General features: G+C 31.9%; 1 protein-coding gene across 49 annotated transcripts in view; it reads right to left on the bottom strand.

Annotated features, from left to right (window-relative positions):
• The window catches only part of RIMS2 (regulating synaptic membrane exocytosis 2), a 688984-nt gene that overhangs the window by 317934 nt on the left and 347144 nt on the right, over window positions 1-23906 (bottom strand). For 19 of the 49 annotated variants that reach the window (XM_037738660.1, XM_037738674.1, XM_037738661.1 and 16 more), the window contains 8 exons: window positions 23325-23533; window positions 21702-21821; window positions 18294-18393; window positions 17376-17499; window positions 15077-15123; window positions 12102-12214; window positions 5705-5752; window positions 1775-1905 (listed from right to left, as the gene is read on the bottom strand). In XM_037738660.1, the coding sequence (XP_037594588.1) occupies window positions 1775-1905; window positions 5705-5752; window positions 12102-12214; window positions 15077-15123; window positions 17376-17499; window positions 18294-18393; window positions 21702-21821; window positions 23325-23533 (892 nt within the window). Of the gene's footprint in view, window positions 1-1774; window positions 1906-5704; window positions 5753-12101; window positions 12215-15076; window positions 15124-17375; window positions 17500-18293; window positions 18394-21701; window positions 21822-23324; window positions 23534-23653; window positions 23722-23906 lie in introns of all 49 variants that reach the window. The other 30 variants (XM_037738672.1, XM_037738684.1, XM_037738687.1 and 27 more) reach the window with 3 other exon arrangements.

Genomic DNA, 23906 nt, shown 5'->3' with positions numbered 1-23906 from the left:
TTTTTTGAGGCAGAGTCTTGCTCTGTCACGCAGACTGGAGTGCAATGGCGTGTGCAATATCAGCTCACTACAACCTCTGCCTTCCTGGTTAAAGCAATTCTCCTATCTCAGCCTCCCAAGTTAGCTGGGATTACAGGCACCTGCTACCACACCTGGCTAATTTTTTGTATTTTTAGTAGAGATGGTGTTTCACCATGTTGGTCAGGCTGGTCTCAATCTCCTGACCTCAGGTGATCCACCCACCTTGGCCTCCCAGAGTGCTGGATTACAGATGCAAGCCACTTCGACAGCCAAAGATAGGGTCACGTTATGGTGGTCAGGCTGGTCTTGAACTCCTCACCTCAAGTGACCCTGTGAATACAGGAATGAGCCACTGCATCCAGCCTAGAAAAGCTTCCCTTTTAGCACTATCTGCTCAGGAAGAGGGGTTACATAAAAATAAAACTAAGCAAAAATAGTCACGAAAGAAACTGAGTAACTTGCAAAAGTTTAATTGCCTTAAAAATGTGTTTCCCTTCAAAGTTTTGATTAAGTAGAAACTTAAGTAATGTGCACAAAAGCATAGATGATTATGGCTGTTCGCTTCCCTTACAGTTCCACATGTATCTCAAAGACAACCCAAATTGTTAAAAACAGCTATCTTAATCAAACTTTATAAGATAAAATTATATAGCAAATAGTTTCTAATAATTTTAGATGCTGTGGCATCTTGATGTATCCTGAGGAATCTGATATACAGCTTTGACTTCAAAATATGTATCACATAAAATGCAAAACCTTTATTAATTGTCTATTCTATTGTCCTTTTCTTTGCTGAGATTGTTGTCAGGTGACACTGGCACCCAACTCAACCTTGATCACTTTCTACTTGAACTAAATAACAAAATCAATCAGAATCCAAAAGTGTATAAACATGTTTAAGATCACATCTGTGCCAGTCCACTTCCAACCTGAGAAAAAATAATCAGATCTTGAGAGCACTCTGCCTTGGGAGGCAGGGATGCAGACAGATAGTTGGGGAAAGGTAATTGGTATCATTCCTTCTTTCTTTTTTCATTATGCCTATTGAATGGTCTCTTTTATTTTTTATATGCCTGAAATTCAGAGTGATTAGCTTTTTTTTGTATAAAATATTTCTCCAATACTAATTTCTCCATTTAAACCAGGGTAGAACAAAAAGGAAAAAAAAAAAAAACTAAGGGTAGAACACCACCATTTTTATTGATTAGAATAGATACAAAACAAATAATGCTTGAAGAAAGTGGTCTTAGACCCCATAGTAAGTTTTCTTCACGATATGAGGTGATGAATACAAAACATACTTGTTAAATTTACAGAACAGAGAGAAATAATATCTTGGTAAGGGGAGGTAGAAATTGTAGAGAAATATGAATACTCTTTCATAGTATTTTTAGCTTTTTGACTAAGAAAGCTAGTATTTTAGACTAAAAATTTTAGTATTTTAGCTTTTTCACTCTACAATTTGTGTTAAAATTTTGATTTTTGGAAGCATAATCTTTAAGGATTTTGAAAAATGAACATATATACAAGAAATAATACACACATGCCTAAAATTAATATTCAAATCACATATACAATGTTTGTTTTTAAAATCCTAAATATTTACTGTCACTATTTTGATTCCTAAGAACCACCACATTTATGTTAAACTTCACATATGATACCAATAAATGATATAGAATTGAAATACCCATTGCTATTAACATTTTCTCATTTATTTTCCAGAACATTTGTTTTTGTTTTATATCCTTACCTTCTGTCTGGAAGAAAGTAGATTTTAACATAAGGATTCCTTGGCCTCCCATCTTCCCTGGAAGGGAGATCCTTCGCTCCCAAAATTGTAACTATTAATTGGTGACCAACCTTGTCAAACCATAGTTTTATCTGAAAACCAAATATATTCATTTATCAATTCAAACATTTATTACACAAACACAATGTTTACTTTTCCAATCTTCACCCCATTCTCTTAGAGTAACATTAGCACAGAATATAAATTTTACTTAGTAAATTGTAGCTAGTTAAAATAAAAGGATATACTATAATAACTTCAATGAATAAAAGAATGATTCAGACATTTCAGTTTGACTGATAAAGCATGTGGACTTTTTATTATCTTAATCTGCACATAATTACATTATCATAATTAAGGACTTTATATACAATGACTACTCTGTATCTTTACCTATGCAAGAATCACCAGTTCATTTTGGTTCCTCTACGATACCGAATTCAGAATAAGTGCTCAAAATGAACTGAGTAGATAGTATCCTGCTTATATAACATTCATAGGGAATTTTCAAGTAAATGTTTTATGTTATTTCACAGTTAAAAACATTTAAAATATTATAAGCAAAAGGGATTTACTAGTAGCTTTAGTCAATAGATTCTTTCAGTTGGAACTTGAAACGATAATGAATTCATGTTTAAAAATTGTCCTTATTCAGACAGAAAGTCTCATTCTTTTGTGAAGCCTATGAATAACATCCTTAGAATAATAAAAGTACATTTTATTTTTTGAGATAAGAAAATGAGAATAATTTCTCTGTGCCATAATTAGGGAAGGGAACTTCACATCCAGCTGCTGAATTCACTTGATTTAACAGTTATCACCTCCCACACACATACCTCACACCTGCACACCTAGCTAGCTGATTCTACTATGTCAATATCTATGATAAGTATGGCTCTGATCCACATCTTGGCCCAGAACTCAGCACATCTCTAACCACTGTATTGAAACTGAAATGGAACCAGAAATTTGGAACTTGAAAATAATAAGTAAAAATCAGAGCTGGTTATACATGAAACACTGGCAGTTCAGTTCCAATTCCAACATGGCTTTGTTGAGTCCCTCACTTCATATCCTAGGGAATGAGACACTGAGTTACTTTTGAGTCAGAAAAGGTAAACTGACAGCCCAAAAAAGTATATAAAATTATTTATATCATTTTTTCTTTGCCAAATGGAATCAACCCTTTTATAGAAATAAGAGTAAGAAATATCCAAATTTGGCCGGGCGCGGTGGCTCACGCCTGTAATCCCAGCACTTTGGGAGGCCGAGGTGGGTGGATCACGAGGTCAAGAGATCTAGACCATCCTGGTCAACACGGTGAAACCCCGTCTCTACTAAAAATACAAAAAATTAGTTGGGCATGGTGGCACGTGCCTGTAATCCCAGCTTCTAAGAAGGCTGAAGCAGGAGAATTGCCTGAACCCAGGAGGCAGAGGTTGCGGTGAGCCGAGATAGCGCCATTGCACTCCAGCCTGGGTAACAAGAGCGAAATTCCGTCTCAAAAAAAAAAAAAAAAAAAAAAAAAAAAAATTAAAAAAAAAAAAAAAAAAAAAAAAAAAAAAGAAATATCCAAATTTTTAAAATTATAGTTATTAGTTTTTATGTTGTCATTTTAATTAATGTAGGTATTATCTTGCTGTTGTATAACAAGAAGTTTTTCTAACAGAGTTGCTAAGTACAAAAACAGACCTTAGACAAATATTTCTCAAACTGTGGTTAATAAACCTGTGTCAGTACTATCTCACTTATTTATTAAAAAATTACAAATTCCTGGGGCCCACCTCTTACCTACTGAATCAGAATTTTAACAAGTCCTCTAGGTGATCCTCAAGTGCATTAAAATTTGAGAACCACTGCTTTAGATTAAGAGTACAACAACTTGAAGAAAAAAAGTCTCCAATATATGAACAGACAACAGTTCAAATACTTGCTTGTCTAATAATATTAGAACATAGATACAGATAAGAAAAGGGGGCATAAAAGAGACTATTCTTCTGGCAAAAGACATGAGGGGAAAACAACGAAAGAAAGAAATGCAGGAATGTTTAATTGTATATGAGATGAAAGAGGTGTTACAGGTAGTTTCATGGTTCTAAATGTGTGACCAAAACCCAACTGATTTCTATGGTATTCTCTATTTTCACCAGTCATAAAGAGTTTATGGCTTAATTTTTTTCTAAGACATTAAACAGCTTTCTCTGAGGATCAGGACATGACTATTAAGTACCTCAAAGAAAAAAAAAAAGATTCTGCAAGGTTAAAAAATTCCTTTGCAATAAATGTTACATTTAAGAAACAAAGAAATAATAATTTTTTTATTAAGAGACTAAGCTAAAAATTATCAGGGCAAATTATTGATTTCTGTGAGAACATTTTGAGGCATTAAACTAAGTATTTGCTGCCATCTCTACCAGCAATATTTTTGCTCCTTTAAAATCATTAAAACTAGCATTTGAGATATATACTTCAAAAGTCTGACAGAGAGTATTCTTTTCAGATTTCCTTATGCCATAGAAAATCAAAAATATTATCACTTACTAATATTATCCATTTCTTATACAGACAGTAAACATATGGTTTTCATATTTTTGCTATAATATTTTATAGTTTACTAAATTCTAAATTACAAATGTACAGATATTAAAATAATTTGGATAGCAAAAGGGCACATTTTAACTTTACTGATTACTTGGTCAAAATTATACCTTTTAATAGACTGTCTTAAACTGGGTATTTGATAATAGCTCTAATTTTTATTTATATTATGGGACTTGCATTGAAGTTTTTAATAGATATCCAGTTCACATAATCAAAACAGATTTTATTAGGTACATCACTTTATAACATTCTTAATTTCTTATCTGTGCTTTTTAAATAAGAGGTTAAAATATAGCTGTTGATCCCCCAAAATATAACAAACATATTTCACAATTCTGGTCCTGACATAGACCCTGTTTAGCCCCAATTTCATTAATAAAAATATTAGTATAATTTAAACTGTTTTAAAATAATTATCATTCCAGCTTTAGCATGTAACCATTTTTAATTTTCCTAGGACCTAAGCAGCATAGGTAAATATTTTCTACTGTATAATATTAACTAGAGTAATTTTTAAAATGTAAACAAAATAAGTATTACTCAGAAGCAACAAATTTAAAAAAAAAACATGCAGCAAAGCAAGGAAAGCATAATACTACTTTTAAAAAGCTATATTGACATTACTTTACCATATAAGGGTTTCCTAATGAAAAGAGGCAAACAACTTGTACCCAAGTATTACAGTAACATTAAATAAAATTGCAATGACAAAATATTAACAAAATAAATTCAATTTATTTTATTTGGATTGTAATTCTGTTCTTTCAAAGTAAAATACTTTCTAAAAACTGAACTTTATATATAATATGCATAAAATTCATATTTTAAATAAGGTACAAATTTATTTGCCAGTCTCCTCAAGGATTTATTACTTGGAAAATGCAAGAGAGTATAGATGTTAAGTGACATAATGAGCGATTTAAAGAGACAGTAACCTTAAAATAATAAAGGAAAATATCAATAGTATAAAATTAGCTATTTCTGTAAATGTTACATATATGAGTAGAATCTACATTAAATCTACTTTAAATGCCACTTTGACATCTATAAGGTTTAGCATTTAGTTTTTCATATAAAATCACTAACAAAGATTGTCTCTTTAAATTTTTAGTCAGTATTCTAATCTCCATGCAGAATTTTACAAGCTGGCTAATAAAATGATTTGAAAGTCAATATTATGGTTTGGAGCAACATACCAAAAAAAGTTTTCCTACTAACGCATTTTCCAAAAACATACAAATAAGGGTTAAAACACAACTTTAGTTTCTATCAGGCAGACAAGGCCTTTACCTGAACCCTAGGAACAAAAGGCGTTGTTCTTCTACTAAGGCTTTGGCTCTGGTAAGCAAAATTAAAGAAAAAAGCAATAAAACAAAACCAAAAAGGACAACACGCTGGAACTAAAAGACCAAAAGTAAAAACAAACACATACAACTATCCCTTAAATCCAATTTTTCCATGACAATATTTATCAAAAATAAGTACTTCATGTAATCAATAAATTTTGTCCAATGCCAAAATACATTACAAACTATACAAAATATTAGAATTTGTATAATCCAATTGTTCAATGTAGTTCACATAACAGGAATAAAGACAATATAAAATAACATATTTGGGCTCATATATTTTGAAGAATGATTATAAGCATAATCCAAGAATCAATAAATTTCAGATTTTATCCTTAAACACATTACATACAAAATAGGATACTGTAAAAAGGAGTTAGTTGAAAATGTGTTTCCAAGTTATTAGTGAAAAGCCATCTGTGAAAGTAATTGTGTGACTTCTCCAAAGTATGTCTAACCAAAGTCAAAAACTATTACTCAAATTAGCTTTAGAATTTCTTAAAAGGATAAACACATTAAAGTATGTGGAAACTTATTGAATTAGTTAATTCACACTTGATGAATCCATATCAGGTTCTGGTACTGAAACATCATCATTGGACATTTATTATGTACCACTCAATATAATATGTTTATTGCTAATCACACCTATTAATGACAATATCTTATTTCTTTCTTATATGGTTTGGAGCATATAAGAAAGTTTGTTAGTTTGTAATATTTCTCTTAGCCTTTATTGACAGTTTATTTTAAGTTTATAGCCTTATGGTATTTCCAATAACCTTATGAGATAGTGGCTTCTACCCCCAATTTGTAGATGAGGAAACAAAGAAAAGTGCTAAAAACACTTGCCCATACTCAAACAAAAAGCAAGATAGTGTAAAGGCAGAAAATAGAGCCCAGTTCTAATTAAATCTCTAAATCAGGTTCTCAGAATCAAATCAAATTTCCTTTCTCTTAGTGACTTTTGTTTTCATTTTGAAACAGTTTCCAAAAGACACCACAATAATCAGAATATTGCCTTTATTAGGCATTCCAACATTCCAACAGTTAAAACAGAACATAATCCGAGTTTGGGAATGGATTTCAAGGCATTTAATTCTGCTTTTATCACCGAGATTCCATCCCATTCCTCAGATTTCTAATGGATTTCTCTCTTGTCTACTTCAAAATCATAAACAGTTAAAGGCTTCTCTCTTTCCACTGCTAACTGGAAACAGATAATGTGTACTAAGAGGACTTTTGGCCAATTCAGTTGGCATTGAACAGACACAGTTTATTTAAGACATAAATCTAAAACCCAAAGGAAAGCAGACTTAAAAGCAGACTGTCATTCAATCATAAGTCATCCTTCTCTCTCTCTCAATCTCTCTCTCTCTCTTTCAAAACCAAGGCAGTTTCAAATCTAAGCTGTCTTCCTTTTTGTGTGCATATATTCCCAAAGGAAGAAATATTCAGATATGGAGTATGTTACTGATGTCTATCTGCATTACCACAGACTGTTATAATGCTTTAGCAAATGACAAAAGGGATACATGAAATTCATAAACTCAACACGCTGAAGAAGGGGACTAAACGAGGTACTTCAGAAATACATTTTATGTCCCCTGTCCTCCTACCTGTTTTGTTTTAGACCAAAAATATTAACGTTACAGAATACTTTTACAAGTAAATATTATGTAATAAAAGAAGAGTCACATAAAAAGAAATAATACTTTCAATTAAATTAATCCTTTAAAACATTTTTCTATGTTCTAAAATGAATTCATACATACATCTCATAGACTTCTGAATCAACCTTCTGAAACCTATGGCAATTTACACCTAATCTTCACCCATGAGTTTATATTTTAAATATGGTTCTAAAAATACATTTTTGTGTTGATATTTTTTAAATTAAGGTAAAATTCACAAAACATGCAACTGACTTTTTTTTTTTTTGAGATGGAGTCTCACTTTTGTTGCCCAGACTGGAGAGCAATGGCGAAATCTCTGCTCACTGCAACCTCCACCTTTCGTGTTCAAGTGTTTCTCCTGCCTCAGCCTCCTGAGTAGCTGGGATTACAGCCATGAGCCACCATGCCTAATTCTGTATTTTTAGTAGAGATGGGGTTTTTCCAAGTTGGTCAGGCTGGTTTGAACTCCCGACCTCAGGTGATCTGCCTGCCTCAGCCTCCCAAAGTGCTGGAATTACAGTCATGAGCCACCTCGCCCAGCCACAACTGACTATTTTAAAGTGCACAATTCAGTGACAATTACTGTGTTTAGAATTCTGTGGATTCACCACCTCCTTCCAGTTTCAAAACATTTTTATCACTCCCAGAACACTCTATACTTTACATAATCACTCCCTATTTTTCCATCTCGCTGTCCACTGGTAACCAGCTTTCTGTCTCTATGGATATTTCAGATAGGGATGGCAAACTACTATGTGCCTCACTGTAATTTGTAATTACTATTAATTCATTTATATTATAAGCATGAGAGATATGATTCAGGCCTCATACAAATGAAGAATTTGAATTTGTACACCACAATTTATTTTGCATTTTAATGTCGCTTTCTACTATTAATTGCACTACTAGCTTCAGAACATTCCTTTCATGCAATACTTTCAGAATAACAAAGTTATGACAATGAAGTGTAAAAGATAAAAAAAAAGTCTTTCATTTATAGAAATTTTTTAAAAGGCTATGGAGTTTATAAGGAGATAGAAAGGACACATACCTCTTCTTAAATTATGTACTCCTTTTAAATGGACATATAAAAGAAATATTTATAATATTTACTTAAAATTGAGTCAAAAATACTATTTAAAAGTAACTTGGAAAAATACTGCAACCATAAATCAACCACAGATCATGAAGTGAGTGAAATAAAATATGATTATCAATAAAATCAATTGTATAATATGTTCCCACAGAAAATTCTGAGTCTTTTCTCACTTTGAAAATAATTGAAGCTATATTTTCTTTTAACACCCTACTATAAAACTAGCCAAAGACTATAAACGAATTAAAAATATTAAGAACTATAAAAGAAATCCACTGAAGGAAAAAACTGCTAAATTCTGGAAGAACACATTTTAAAAATGGAGTCATAATAAGGGAGTGCTGTCAGTGAAAATGCTAACATACAGCCTACATGGCATAAACCTGAGTTCATGCTGATTTTCCTCACCAAAACATAAATAGCATTTTCACTGTTATGCCCCAGAATAATAAGCAGCAGGACAATTCAAGAATAGAGAGAAAATAAATTGCATACATTTAAAAAATAATCATCAGCTTGAGCATGAAAATGTAAACAACAAATTTACATTACATGTATATTTTACAATCACCTCCTTTGAGAATGCTATTACATGTATATATTTTCTATTTGAGACATGAACTGGCAGAATATTAGGAAGGTCAGCTCACATAGTATAAATATTATCATTGTTCTCAGGAATTAGCAATATCATAATTTTGTAAGTGAGGTATGGGCCCAAGTAAAAATTCACCAAAAGCAAAATTGTCCAAAGGTAGAATAGAAGGAAAAAGGAATTATAATGTTGGTTTATAACTTCCTAGTTTTCCTTAGTGTTGATATATGTAGATATATTTTTCTAACCTCCACATCGTAAGAGCAAACCAAAATTGTCTCCAGGCTGATAGAGACAGGATTAAATATAAAGAGAACAATATATACAAGATGGTGTCTTACTTATGTTTTCCTGGCTGCAAAATATAAGAATAAAATTCATAAGTTACATGAAGGTAAAAACCATTCCATCATGTTCATTTGTATTCCCACTAACTAGCACTATACTAGATGTTGGGCTCAGAACTTAACATATACTTCTTAAGTAGATGATTGGAGTTAATTAGGTAAAACAATTTCTGAAGGAAAAATTTGAAAATACGTTTCAAGAATCCTAAAATTTTCCTTTGCCCTTTATATTGTAATTTTATTCCTAGAAAGTTATCCTGACAAAAGGATTTTGTCCTAACAAAAATATTCAAGATTTATATTCAAGAATTTCCACGTATCATTATTCATAATAAGTTAGAAATAAGCAAGATACCCTATTATAATGATTTAAGTTACAATGAAGTATTAAAATAGCCATTAAAACAATTTTAAGAGGAATTTTTAAAGACAGGAAAACATCCACAATGTTACTAAATGAAAAATCAGGATTCAAAATAGTATATATTTATTTTAGTTTTGTTTAAAAATTTATATGTATGTGAATGGTTATATTTCAGTGTCTGGATTATAGGTGATTTTTATGTTTTATTAATTTTTGGTACTTTCCAGATTTCCCACAATAAATATGTAGTATATTTATAACCAATATTTTTTATATATGCGGGTTGGGCATGTGTACAAGTGTGGACAATTTCAAAACATATGCAGCTAAAAGTTTTACTACTAATATCATAGTGGAACATAACCCCTCCAAGTCATAAGAAAAGGAGAAAACAATACATATTTTAAATTACAACATCACTTACAAACCTAAAGATTATAACTTTAAATGGTTATACAAAAATTCAGAAGTGAAACTTTTAAGTTTATATTTCCCCCAAATATTTAACAGTTTTACCTATTACCATATGATTTTTTAACCATGAAGAAAAAGAGCTGAATTTGAAATTTGTCTAAATCCCTGAACTGCGCTTCTCCTCCTCCCCTCCTAGTCCAATCCGTAATAAGATCTTGGGATTCAAATGAGATAATAAAGTGATACTTACTTATTACAGAAATCTAACTTCCACTCCTTCTTTACCAACTCAAGCAAACTATATGTACACATAGACACAAACACGGATACACAGACACGCGCGCACACGCGCGCGTGCACACACACACACACACACACACACACACACACACACAGATTTATTTATGGACTGGTACCATCCAGTCCCAAAAACATGATTTAAGAATGAACTATTGAAATGGATCCATAATAAGAAATAACATTTATTAACATTTTATAGGATGGTAGAATAAAATATACATTTGTAAAGATAAATGACAACATATGTGCTGTCAATATATGTAAGAGAATAAGTAGAAATATGCTACTTATTGCGTAGGCTCAAAAAAAGACCACTGGTCTCAAATGAAAAAATTCACTCTGTTTATCAAATAGATAGGAAAATAATAAAGAGAAAAAATTATTTTAGTGAAACATTTGCAATCTCCTAATAGCATCTGATATTCTTTTTTAAATGACATTTCTGTTATTGTCACCTTTATGTTCAAAATAGTTCTAAAAAGAAGACATGTCTAATGACTTTTTAAATAACTTAAAATAAACTTCTTTTCCTTTTTGCATATACTTCAGTACTATAACTCCTTTTAATTAATAAAAATACTTCATAAAAATCAAATACCCTTTCCCCTCAAAAAAANAAAAAAAAAAGGCTATTTTTTTGGTCTTAAAATATCAGCCTCAAATAGCTTAGTTTTTAACTGTAACATTTTTTAAATCCAAAATTCAATATCTAAATTTTGACAACCTAAATACCTTAATACTCATGAAATTTCAAGTTTAGTAATCGCCAACAATACTCGTAATATTAACCTGCATTTTTCTAATATATAACAATAAATTTAATTATGTTAATATTTTAAAATGGTTAAGTAAGGAAATGACAACAGAACAAATGAATAAAAAGTAAAGACATTTGTAAAGCTCCTCTGGTATCAACACAAAATAAAATGCATAAATGAACATTTAACTTTTATTTTAAAATGTTCAAATCAGAGATCACTTAATGTGCAAAGTTATCTGAAGTATTCAGCAATCTATTATATATTTCCCTATTTATTTCATTTTGTCTATTGACAAAAACATCAAGTACCATTATATTTCATAGCAATATTCAACTCCAATGAATACTATGAGCTTATACCAAATAACCTTAAAGTTGAAAAGCATTGAAGAATACATAAATATTTATTTTTATCTGAAATGCCATCTTTATATAATGCAACATTTTTATTTCTCTTAAAAATCTATGACAATTTATAGTCATCTTAAGGTACAGAGCAAAAATTATGAGCTTGAATTTTGGTATAATTACTAAGGTTAAAAAGGGTCTACATATCTTCACAAAATCTTTTATTAAATTCCAGAAAATCTAAACTCTACAAAACGAAGCAGTATGATAAATAATCAAAATTAGATTTCAAAAATTAAAATTTTAAGAATGAGAAAGTTTGAGGTTAAAAGCACAATTATGTTCTAGGAATAACTTGGTTTGTAAAAAACTAGCATCGTATTTTAAAAAACACTATTTGATATTCCAAAAAGAAAAATAAATGTAATGACTACATACTGAAAGTTGTCCTGATAGGAACTGTGGAACATCCCGCAACATTCCAGGACTCATAGGAGAGGTAACAGAAATAGAAGGACGATCCATTTTTTGAGACTCAAAGGAGCTAGAACCTGAAACGATAATTATACACAACAAATAATAACAATGGCTCTTCACAAGTACTTAGTAAATTTTGCCACATATCTTTTAAATTATTTTTTGATATCCATAAAATGTCATTATAAAATATAAAATAGACCATTTTCTTAGACACAACATTCCAAATATTCTTAAAGGGTTTTTTTGGAAGCAAGAGTACAGTACAGGGATTCTCTTAAGACCAACAGTGAACCATTTTTTGTGCCAATTATAGTAGAGACAGACCTCAGACCTCTATCTCAGGACTTAGTTACTGTCTGTTAGGTGTACTATATTCACATTTTACAATAACATAGTAAGGAAATTTTAAAAATAGAAACAAGAAGTAATCAAAACATAAATCAATAAAGCAACTGGAAGACAGACTACATCTGCAAATGCTAAAAATTAAGTCCAAAATTATTAATTTTTTAAAACAATGTCAGGAAGAATATAACAAATTAAACTGGCATAAAGAAGCGAGGGAAATGAAAAAGGAAATAAAATATTAAATATTTACTGTCACTATTTTGATTCTTGTGGTCAAGAATATTCCCTGTATGTCTGTTGTGTTACCCAGACAAAATATTGCTGACATTCACTGGGATTCAGAACACTGGGGAAGACCTGTGTTTAGGGGAACAGATGTATAAGAACTTAATTTGGAACACAGTGAACCTACAACATCTCCGAGACATCCAAAGGGAGATGTAAAGCAGCTAAGTGGAAGTACAAATGGGAACAAATGTAAAAGTAGAGACTAGCGTTGGAAACTAACCTGCAGAGTTGTATGTCTAATTGGAAATAAAAGTGGATAAAACTCACCTCTAGAGAGAGTACAGAGTAAAATGAAGGGTAAATTGCAAGCCTTGGGATTTGAAGTAACAATGAAACCTTTTATATTACCAGCAAGTAGAAAGAATGAAGCCTTTCTAGTAAGAAATAAGCTGGGGTTTTTTGTTTTGTTTTGTTTTTACAATAAAGGTTGTTAAGCTTCAGGTAGCAGGAAGACAGAACAGAATGTATATATTCTTTGACCATCCAGGCAGGTAGGGACAATGATAGCTCCTTTGATAATGTAAACTTAGAAGTCAAACAGCTGGCAATTACAACCATAGGAAGAAAAGAATTTATTGAGGGACCAGAAAGGTTAAGGACAGGGACTTGGAAAAACATCAATGTTTAAACAATAAAATACTGGATCTAATTTGAGAAAGGACCCCTGTCTCCTCAGAAGTAATTCTGTAATTATAGCCTAGAGACTTATTTAGTAGCTAAAATAAGATAAATGTTTCCATGTTGTTCACACAGTATCTGAGAAATGTAATAAAGGTAAATACAAATTTTAACCTACCCCATAGGATTGTTGTAAAGATTAAATGTGATAGTATAGGTACAACATCAAGCACAGTTGCAAATACTAAATAAAATGGGAACAATAAGGATAATGATGATAATATCATTTTATAATATAATTTTATTATTTATTTATGTTACAGTTTTATGTGATCATGATATTATTTTGGATAGTCATTCAGCACTTAGTCAAAGATACTAAATCAACCATATTTTGAAGTATAGAGCTATGGCATTCAAAGGACTACTCTGACGAAGACTTCAAAGAAACTTGTAATTGCAAATATGAAAGTAAAAAACATCTATTTTAACAGTATATTCCCAATTATTGTGGTATACAGAGAATCTGACAATCCTTATTGCTATTACCATGGTTTAAGTCACCACTGTCTTGCCACCAGATTAACCTTCACACTAGTTCTCTTTGCTTTTACCTTGACTCTATTTAAGCTATTTGCAACCTAGTAGTCATTTTTAAAACTAAATATCTCCTAAAAACCATCCTAGACAGCTCCCAATTTTCCTGAAAAATAAAACCCAAAGTCCTTACAGTGGTTTATATAATATATGTAATTTGCCCATTATTCTTCTATCCTCATTCATACCATTCTTTCCCTTGCTCATTCCATTCAGCTACACTGCCTTACTTGAATTTGCTTAAATGCAACTTAGGCCTTCTTGCCTTAAAGCCATTATATCCGCCTATCCTGTACCTTGTAAGATTTCCTCCCTAGGCAGCCACTCCAAATTTTCCCTCCAATCCTTCTGTCTCAGTATGGTCTATCCTGATCAACATATTTCAAACTGAAACCCTTTTCTTCCTCTCTCCTAATATCCCTTACCGTACCCTCAATCAATCAAGAAACTTAGTTCATTGGAAAAATTAATTTAACATTTGAAATAGCACTTAAAATAATTTTTGAAATTATAGATAAATTTGACACTGAACTTATGTATTTATTGTTCCATTACTGCTCTGATGTTAAATCAGAACTATTATCTCACTTTCCAAAAATATAAATTAAAATATACATAATTATTCACTAGTTTATTCCAAACATTTCTCCCCACTTAATGGGGATGAGGTTACAAATAGTAAATTTTAAAACTGGGGGAAGTTTTGGGAATGAATTTTTGGGAGTAGTGGGTAAGTTCATGATTTTTTGTTGGGATGATGGTTTCACAGATACATATGTATGTTGAAACTTTACTAATTGTGTTCTTTAAGTATCTGCAGTTTATTATAGTATACATTAATAATGCTATGTAAAAATCTGTAATAAGACAATCTGGTTAAAAACAACTTAAAATAGTCTACGTTTTTGTACTTTTTCCCACAGTGACATGAAATAATACTAAATTTTCCATCTTTATATGCTTATATACTTGATAACAAGGTTATCATATTTCTTACTTGACATTACTAGATAAATAATTCGTCTGACCTCTGATGAATGCAATTATAAATCACATTTTCTTCTAGAATAAATAAAACTTACTGGACTCCAGTTGTGCATATGTGCTATCAGGTATTCTAGGTATATCTCTGAAATGATAAAAAAAGAAAGCAAGAAACTGTTTCAACAATTAATGTAACTCATATTTTTAGCTTATCAAACTATTAATAGGACAGTGTAAATGAAGAAAACTGTGTATAATAGTGGCAGTATATAAATATGAAACAAGCCTTAGTATTTATCACTAATAAATTATTCTGGGCTAGACCCAACTATTGAAAAGGAATTAAAATTCATATGCATTCATAGAATACTTACAAAAAACAGACTTTATTTTCTATGTGCTTCACTATACAATTATCCGTTAGAAAAAATTTGTATTCAAAAAGATAAGTTTTAATGATACATTTTTTTTTTTTTTTTGAGACGGAGTTTCACTGTTGTTACCCAGACCGGAGTGCAATGGCATGATCTCGGCCGACCACAACTTCCGACTCCTGGGTTCAAGCAATTCTCCTGCCTCAGCCTCCCGAGTAGCTGGGACTACAGGCGCACACCACTATCCCCAGCTAATTTTTGTATTTTTAGTAGAGACAGGGTTTCACTTTGTTGACCAGGATGGTCTCGATCTCTTGACCTCATGATCCACCCGCCTCGGCCTCCCAAAGTGCTGGGATTATAGGAGTAAACCACCACGCCTGGCCCTTTAAAGATACATTTTTATTCGATTCTGCTCTTTGCTTTTACACGCTGTTCTAAATAAGTAACATTAAAGTGCAAATAAAATATCACCAAAATAAAAATTAAAATATTTGGATTGTGATTGATAGTTTTATTATATTTTTTTTATTTTTTCAAGACTGAGTCTTGCTCTGTCACCCAGGCTGGAGTGCAGGGGCACGATCTCACCTCACTGCAACCTCCACTTTCTGGATTCAAGCGATTGTCCTGACTCAGCCTCCCAAGAAGCTGGGACTACAGGCACTTGTCACCACACCGACTAATTTTTATATTTTTAGTAGACACGGGGTTTAGCCATGTTGGCCAGAATGGTCTTGAACTCCTGACCTCAAGTGATCTGCCCACCTTGCCCTCCCAAAGTGCTGAGATTACAGGTGTGATCCACCAGAAACTTTTAAAATGTAGTACTATCATTGAGAAAGAGGCAAACATGTTTCAACAGGGAATCTCAACATTACCTTGGAACTGTATTTACACCAAAAATAAGTGTATATTTTTATTTGAGATTTGACACAAGGGGTAAATATTAATGGTTACAGTCATTCAGTAAATTACATAAAGGATTATAAATTCTTTAATATATTAAACAAAAATATGACTTGACGATTCTTTAATACCAGGAAATATATTTGATTAATACACTAATCTTATACACTGCAGTTTTACCATAATACAAAACTGTGAAAAGACAAAATAAAAAAGAATACAACTTCAAGTGCAGATTTAATACTTTAAAAGGAACATTTCCATAAAACTAAGCCACCAACCTAAGTCGTTTTTTCAGCATTTTTTAAAAAAGAGATAAAAATAATATAGGCCCATCATTTTCTAAATGAATTAAAACTGGACATTACTATTGCTACAATAAAGGAATCTGTTGGCTCCACCCTAGAATGCTCTTGCCCCAAATCTGCATTTAATAATTCATTATCAGTAATATTTTTCTGTTGCTTTTACTCTGATATAGGTATATATCTTACCTTGGCATATAATATAATTCAGTTACCTCTTTAATATTTATTGCCAATGTTTGGTAATTGTCAATTTTAATCTACAGACATTATATTTAATGCATAGGCATTATAAAACAGAGGTACAAATTACAAAGCTAAAGAGTACTTTGGTGTTTGCTTATTTTTGGTCTATTTGTCCACCCTGCTAAAAAAGATATCACATTTTTCCATAAACTGTTACCTCTATCTATAAACTATTACTAGGAATTGCATTTCCTTTGGCTTTTTCTTTTTGATGTTGAAATCTACATTTTGAAAAATGTAAAATTTATAGAATATAGTTGATTTACAGTCTTCTTCCCCACTAAATTGTATAACCACCTTCTAAGGTGTTACAACAATAAAATGAATAAACACCTAAATATTTCTTCTTCTTTTGTAACTAACTGTATATTCTACCGTCTATATTATCAGATAGAGAGATATCACGATTTTTGGTGAGGTACTTTTGCTAAGGAAAGATAAAGAGTTACTGTCTATAAAATAATTTATTTCCATAAAGCAATCAGAAATTATTAGATGGCACATTACAAATTGTTTAACAGTATTCAACTTCACACACATATAAAATACTGAAACCAACTTACCCAATAGGCCTTGAAACTACAAGCTCCACTTGTGGTTCAGGTTTGGATTCCAGAATGATGTTATATACTTCCTCAAATGTGGCTCCTTGCAATAGCCTTCCATTCCATTCTAACACTTCATCACCTATAGTGTGTGTCAGTAATAATAATCTTATAAAGAAAATTTGATCCCATAAAATACACTTAACAGCAATCTTAAACTTCAATAAACTCCATAGGATAAAATAACCATTATACAATATGAAACATACTGAGAACAGTTTCAGTGACACAAAATTTGATGACCAGGGTGATAGCATATTTCACAGAAAAGGCCAATGGTTAGAGGAAAAAAATTACATAAATATTATTTCTGTATAATTTCTTAATAGAAATTCTAATTCTAAGCAACTATCAAAATCAGTTGCCTCTTTAAAGATTTTATGACTCTGTACTATAGGTTTCCCAATATATGTACAACTGAGCACCTTGTTTTCCACTGTCTAAACTCTCTTGTAAAAACCTTAATAATTAGCATCTTATCAAATCTTCTTAAGGTACTCAAGGATTTCTCCAATAGTATCCATTACCAAATAGATAAGAGTAACACATGGTAGAAAATATGCATTTATCCATAAAGTTTGTTCTAAACTATGTTGGAATTTTCTCAAAAGGAAAAGGTCTTATGGGAAACAAAATGGTTAATATTAAATACAGATTAGAATACCCATTAGAAAAAAATAAGGCAAAGTAAATACAAAAATAATTTTATCTACTATGACTCAAGAAATAATAGTTATGACTTTCCATTAATGAATAGAGACATATTTAAGTAAAATGAACTATCTGTTATTGTCAAATCACTTCTAAATAAATGAAAGTAACTCATAACTACTCAAATTGAATGGTGTAAATGTACAATCAAAGGTAAAACTCTACCTGGTCTAAGATGTCCTACAGTATCAGCTAAACTTCCTTTTTTTACTTTAGTAATAAATGCACAAAGCCGACCTGATTCAGTCATCTTTCCTCCTACGACCTGTATAAAAGAGGAAAGTATTAAGATGGGAATATTGTTAAAATAAGCATAGTTGAAGATTCAGGTAAAAAAATACCTAGAACAATTTACCACACCTAAAACACTAATTTAATGTACAGAAATGATTTCTTAAATAATTTATTGTCTCTATTAGGTTAGTATGTGCCCTGAGAGCTAAGTCTTTTTCACATATTTAAACTGTTTTGCCATTTAATCCATTATTTGCTGAAATGTTGCATAACTTAGAAACAACATAACAATTGATAATTTTCTACCTTATTTCAGAATTCTTGCTTTTGTCATTTCCGAAAACATATTTTACAGTATCATATTAATTATATAAACATATCTAGTTACAGATGTAAATATTTTAATACAAAATTTTGGTTTATTTTACTATAATTAAGATATACCACCAAATTTTCATTAGTAATCTTTTAGGAACATTGATAATGTGCATAATGATTGTGGATCTTTCTTGAGAAAAATTACAAAATTTACTTAGTTGCATCAGGAGTAATATAAACTTCAGACCATCTGCATCCCAATTTTTCATTTTCATGTTTCTATTAAAATATATCTTTTAGAAAACAACAATGTTAGGAATAATGCTGTGGAGTCATATGTATACTTGTAAGATATTAGCATCTTACAAAATTAATGCTTTGATTCTAATCAACTGCTATTCAGACAATATCTCAACTTCATGGCAAGTGAAGCAAATAATAGCGACCAACTTCACTGACTGAAGTTAATTGTTTGTTCTCTTCTAAATGGTGAAAGTTATTTGAATTCAAAAATCATGGGGTGTATCTTATTCCCTGCATTTTTTCCCATAATTACAGTGAATTACACATAGCTGCGATTCAGCTGATAAACTAATTAGTCCTTCGTTTGATTCTGAAAATTAAATGTATAGCTCTTAAGTGCTTATATCCTTATGTAAATATTTAAAAACTTTCTTGGCTTAACAAACATTAATAATAATTAATTAATTATACTGGCTATAATGGTTATTGATATTTAAAGCTTGCCAGGCACTGTACTAAATGTTTGCATGTTGATTTATTTAATCATATTACCACAATTCAATTATCCTCATTGAACAGATAAGAAATCTAAAGCTAAAGAAGTTTATTTGTCCAGTTTCCTATAACTAGTAACTCCTGTATTTGGAATTAAAGCCAAGACTTCCTAACCTTTATTCTAACACTATAATAGGCATATCTAGATTAAAAATTTTTTTAAGACGAAGGCTCTCACTATATTGCTCAGGCTGGACTTGAACCTCTGGGCTCAAACAATCCTCCTGCCTTAGCTTTTGAAGTAGCTGGAACTATAGGTACGTGCCACTGTCCCTGGAAATGGCCAAATCTGAATTAAATCCCACCATCATCACCATCTTGTGACCACGAGGAAGTTACAACACCTCTCTAAGCCTATTTCTCGTCTATTGTGAGTGTTAACTAAGAAAACAGATATAAAATGCTCAGGTGAGTGCAAGCCACGTGGATGCCACCCAATAAATGTTAGTAGTCTGATATAGTTTGGATGTTTGTCCCTGTGCAAATCTCACGTTGAACTGTAATCTCCAATGCTGGAGGTGGGTCCTGAGGGCAGGTGTTTGGATCATGGGGCAGATTCCTCATGGCTTGGTGCTGTCTTGTGATAGTTCTTGCAAGATCTGATCATTTAAAAGTATGTGGCACCTTGCTTCCCACTCTCACTCTCTCTTGCTCCTGCTTTTGCCATGTGATATGAGTACTCTCCCTCTACCTTTGACCATAATTGTAAGCTTCCTAAGGCCTCCCCAGAAGCCAAGCAGATATTGGCACCATGCTTCCTATAAAGCCTTGGAAATTATGAGCTGATTGAACCTCTTTTCTTTATAAATTATCCAGTATCAGATATACCTCTATAGCACTCTAAAAATAACCTAATACATGGCCCAATTCCACCTACATCCAAAGTTTCCTAATATCTCTTACTATATTCTACAAGACAATGTTTATAGCAATAGCTTAGCTCTAAAACATTTACTTTTCTTACAGAGAGACAGGGTCTCACTCTGTTGCCCAGGCTGAAGTGCAGTGGTGTGATCATAGCCCACTGTAACCTTGAACTCCTGGGCTTAAGCAATCCTCCTTCCTTAGCCTCCTCAGTAGCTAGGACTCCAGGCATGTGCTGCTATACCCAGCTAATTTAAAAATTTCTGGTAGAGACAGGGTTTCACTATGCTGTCTAGAATGGTCTCAAACTCCTGGTCTAAAGTGATTTTCCCACCTGGGCCTTCCAAAGTTTTGGGATTACAGGCATGAGTCATGGCACCTGACACACTCTTTTTTCTTTTCGTTTTCTTTCTTTGTTTTTTTGGCTTTTTTTTGGATGGAGTCTTACTCTATTGCCCAGACTGGAGTGCAGTGGTGTGATCTTGGCACACTGCAACCTCTGCCTTCCAGGTTCAAGCAATTCTCTGCCTCAGCCTCCCGAGTAGCTGGGATTACAGGCGCCCATCATGTTGCTCAGCTAATTTTTTGTATTTTTTTAGTAGAGAAGGGGTTTTACCAGCTTGGCAAGGCTGGTCTTGAACTCCTGACCTCGTGATCCACCCACCTCAGCCTCCCAAAATGCTGGGATTACAGGCGTGAGCCACCACGCCCAGCCTCTTTTTACATTTCAGGTTTTAATTGGTTATACTAGATTCACAAAAACCAAACAAAGCTCTATTTAATGTATTTACCAAATAATTTTCTGGTATTTTACAGTAAAACATAAATCAATATTTGCATTTAATCTCCCAACATAATTATTTTTGTTTTTAGACTTCAAACAGTGTTCTCTCTTAAGTGCACATATGCACATACACACATACACATATTTTACTGTATATATACAAAGTTATATACATATATTCATCTGTGATATACATAGTACATTTCCCAAGTTTTTGAGTAATTATAAAAACACTATCACTTTAATAAAATATAAACATAGATTTAGACTTAAAAAATAAGCTGTATAGTTAAAATACATTTGACTACTGTATTTCAAATTCAAATTGATCCTAATGAGGTTACGTTTAATGTCTTCAAATTTATATATACAAGTATTACTGTGGAATTATGGCAACTTCTTAAATAATAGCGGGAAAATGAAATGCTTCGTATAATGAGTGCAAATCTTCTCAAATTACTGAAAATAGAAAAATGTGCTACTAAATTGGTACAGGTTGAAAGAGTTATCCTTTGCTTTTCTGATAAATCTGTAACAGAGTATAGAACCAAAATCTCATATATTTTATTACATACCTTCAAGCCAAGCATTGCTCCTGAATCTCGAGGTACACTTCCATCTTTTAGACGCTTATTTAATAAAATGCGACCAATTAAACGATCTCCATCTTTAGATGGCTGCCAGGTTACAGGGTGCTGACATTTTGCATCAACAAACAAAATAAGTAAATGATTTTATTTATCACTTTATGACAAATGATCTCTGCTTGTACAACCTCTCTAAACTTCAGAATTCCAGTATTATGATTACACAAACCAGCTTTCATCGTAAGGATGTACTACATTATGCTTATAACCTCAATATAATCTCAAGGTTTTTTTTTTCAAAATCCAATTACTTCCAATTCTTACAGTTCTCTGACACAATGCTTAAGTTACATAGCTCTACAAAATCTGAGAAATTTTGAAAATACATGTGACTCTAATTATCTACATGCCGAAAAATAAAAAAGCACAGGCAGAAAAGATACAGTGAAAGTCTACGCAAGTGAATTCATTTAAAAATGAAAATTTCCTCTCCAAACACTTTTGGAAGATTTTGAAAACCTGCATTATGTAAAAATTAAAAAGTCAAATCATATTAAAACATTAAATTGGAACACATGATGAGGGCATTTTTGAGTAGGTTTCTAGATTAAAATAGAAAAAGGTACACAAGCCCCCAAAAATTTCCCAAATGAATCTGCATGGGAGAAAAAGACTTCATTTACAGATGAGAATAGACTACATTTCTAACTTTTCAGAGGTTCTTACATGACTCTTTCAGGTCTTTGATCTATTTAGTAAATTATCTTTACTAGATAATTCAGTGATATTCATCGTTAAATAACCTTGAAAACATGAGTAGTTTACTTCTTTTTCAGGGCTGAACCAAGGCCTCTGTAAATAATAACATTATTCTATTATGAATGATATGCTAAATAGGAAAGTAAATGATTTGTGTAATCATAGCTTCACAGTTATCAAAAAGTAACAGGCATATCTTCATGCAAAATTTCGCAGGCAAAACACAAGTTCCAGTCAATCACATCTATATGGTAAAAAGATTTCAGAAGCCCCACTATCCTAAAAGCAAAAATAATAAATATCAAAGCAGATGGCAAGGGCTCTACTACTAATTAACACTACATTAAAATGCTATGACAATAAAACAAAAGACCAAAATGACAGTGAAAGGGAAAAAAGAAAAACAACTTTTTCTGTGCAAACAGACCCAATTATCTCCCTTTTGCCTGGGATTCAAACTATTGATAATTTAATTTTCATCCCAAGGAAAATATATGCAAGCAATCAAATAAGCCAATCCAAAAATTATTTATTATTTGTGGTTTTTAATAACATTACAAAGTTCTCTCACGTGACAAAAGACAAAAACATTCCTTTGTTCCTAAGTTTTATTTTCATATACTTATTTTTTGGTATGCTGTCAAACAATAAAAACAGCAAAGCAAGCAAGAGATTTTTTTGGTTTGTTTGTTTTGTTTTGTGTTGTTTTGTTTTTCTTTTCTGCACCTTAAGAAATGCTACAGTGACCCTTGAGATGCCCTGTCCTTTTATTATGTTCTGTTTTAATGAGTGACAGAGAGCAAACGAAGACCAAATGAGCAGGTTAAAAGGCAGGCTCCACAATCTCAGTACCTTATCACTATGGCTATGCTCCTCGTTAAGGGTTGTGCTACTACACGTATCTACCCCAGAGTCCTTAATCTGAGGCTCAGACCATTCCAAATCCTCTTCCAAAGAGTGGCCACCAAAGTACATCATTTTCTTTTGTCTCTCAGACCTGGTGTTAGAGTCCGACAAAACTGCCTGCTCACTAGTTTTTCTTTTTCCCTTTTGACTGTCCCCTACAGGTGTGGGATAAAAAAAAAAAAAAGATACAAAAAAGAAACATGCAAAGGTGTAAATAAAAAAAGGAAAAGTGAAATGATAACGAAAGTTAAATAGTAAGGCTCCACATGTCTCACCAAAGACATTGGGGATGCCTCACTGCTATGCCAAGACGTATGGTCCAACCAGTTGTAATCCATGTCTCCTGTGAGAGTCAGACAAAAGAGCGCAATAAAGGAGATGGTGAAAAAAGGGACAGACAGAGACATTATAAACATTTTAAACTGTGTGATCCTGTCTGGTCTCAAGAACTTTGTCTGTAGCACTCATTTTATATATATATATATATATATATATATATATATATATACATATATATATATATATACA

Source organism: Cebus imitator, unplaced genomic scaffold (assembly GCF_001604975.1).
Source record: "Cebus imitator isolate Cc_AM_T3 unplaced genomic scaffold, Cebus_imitator-1.0 Scaffold56, whole genome shotgun sequence".
NCBI classification, from domain to species: Eukaryota; Metazoa; Chordata; class Mammalia; order Primates; family Cebidae; genus Cebus; species Cebus imitator.
Note: the sequence above shows the minus strand (reverse complement) of the source record. Positions and strands in the feature narration are given on the sequence as shown.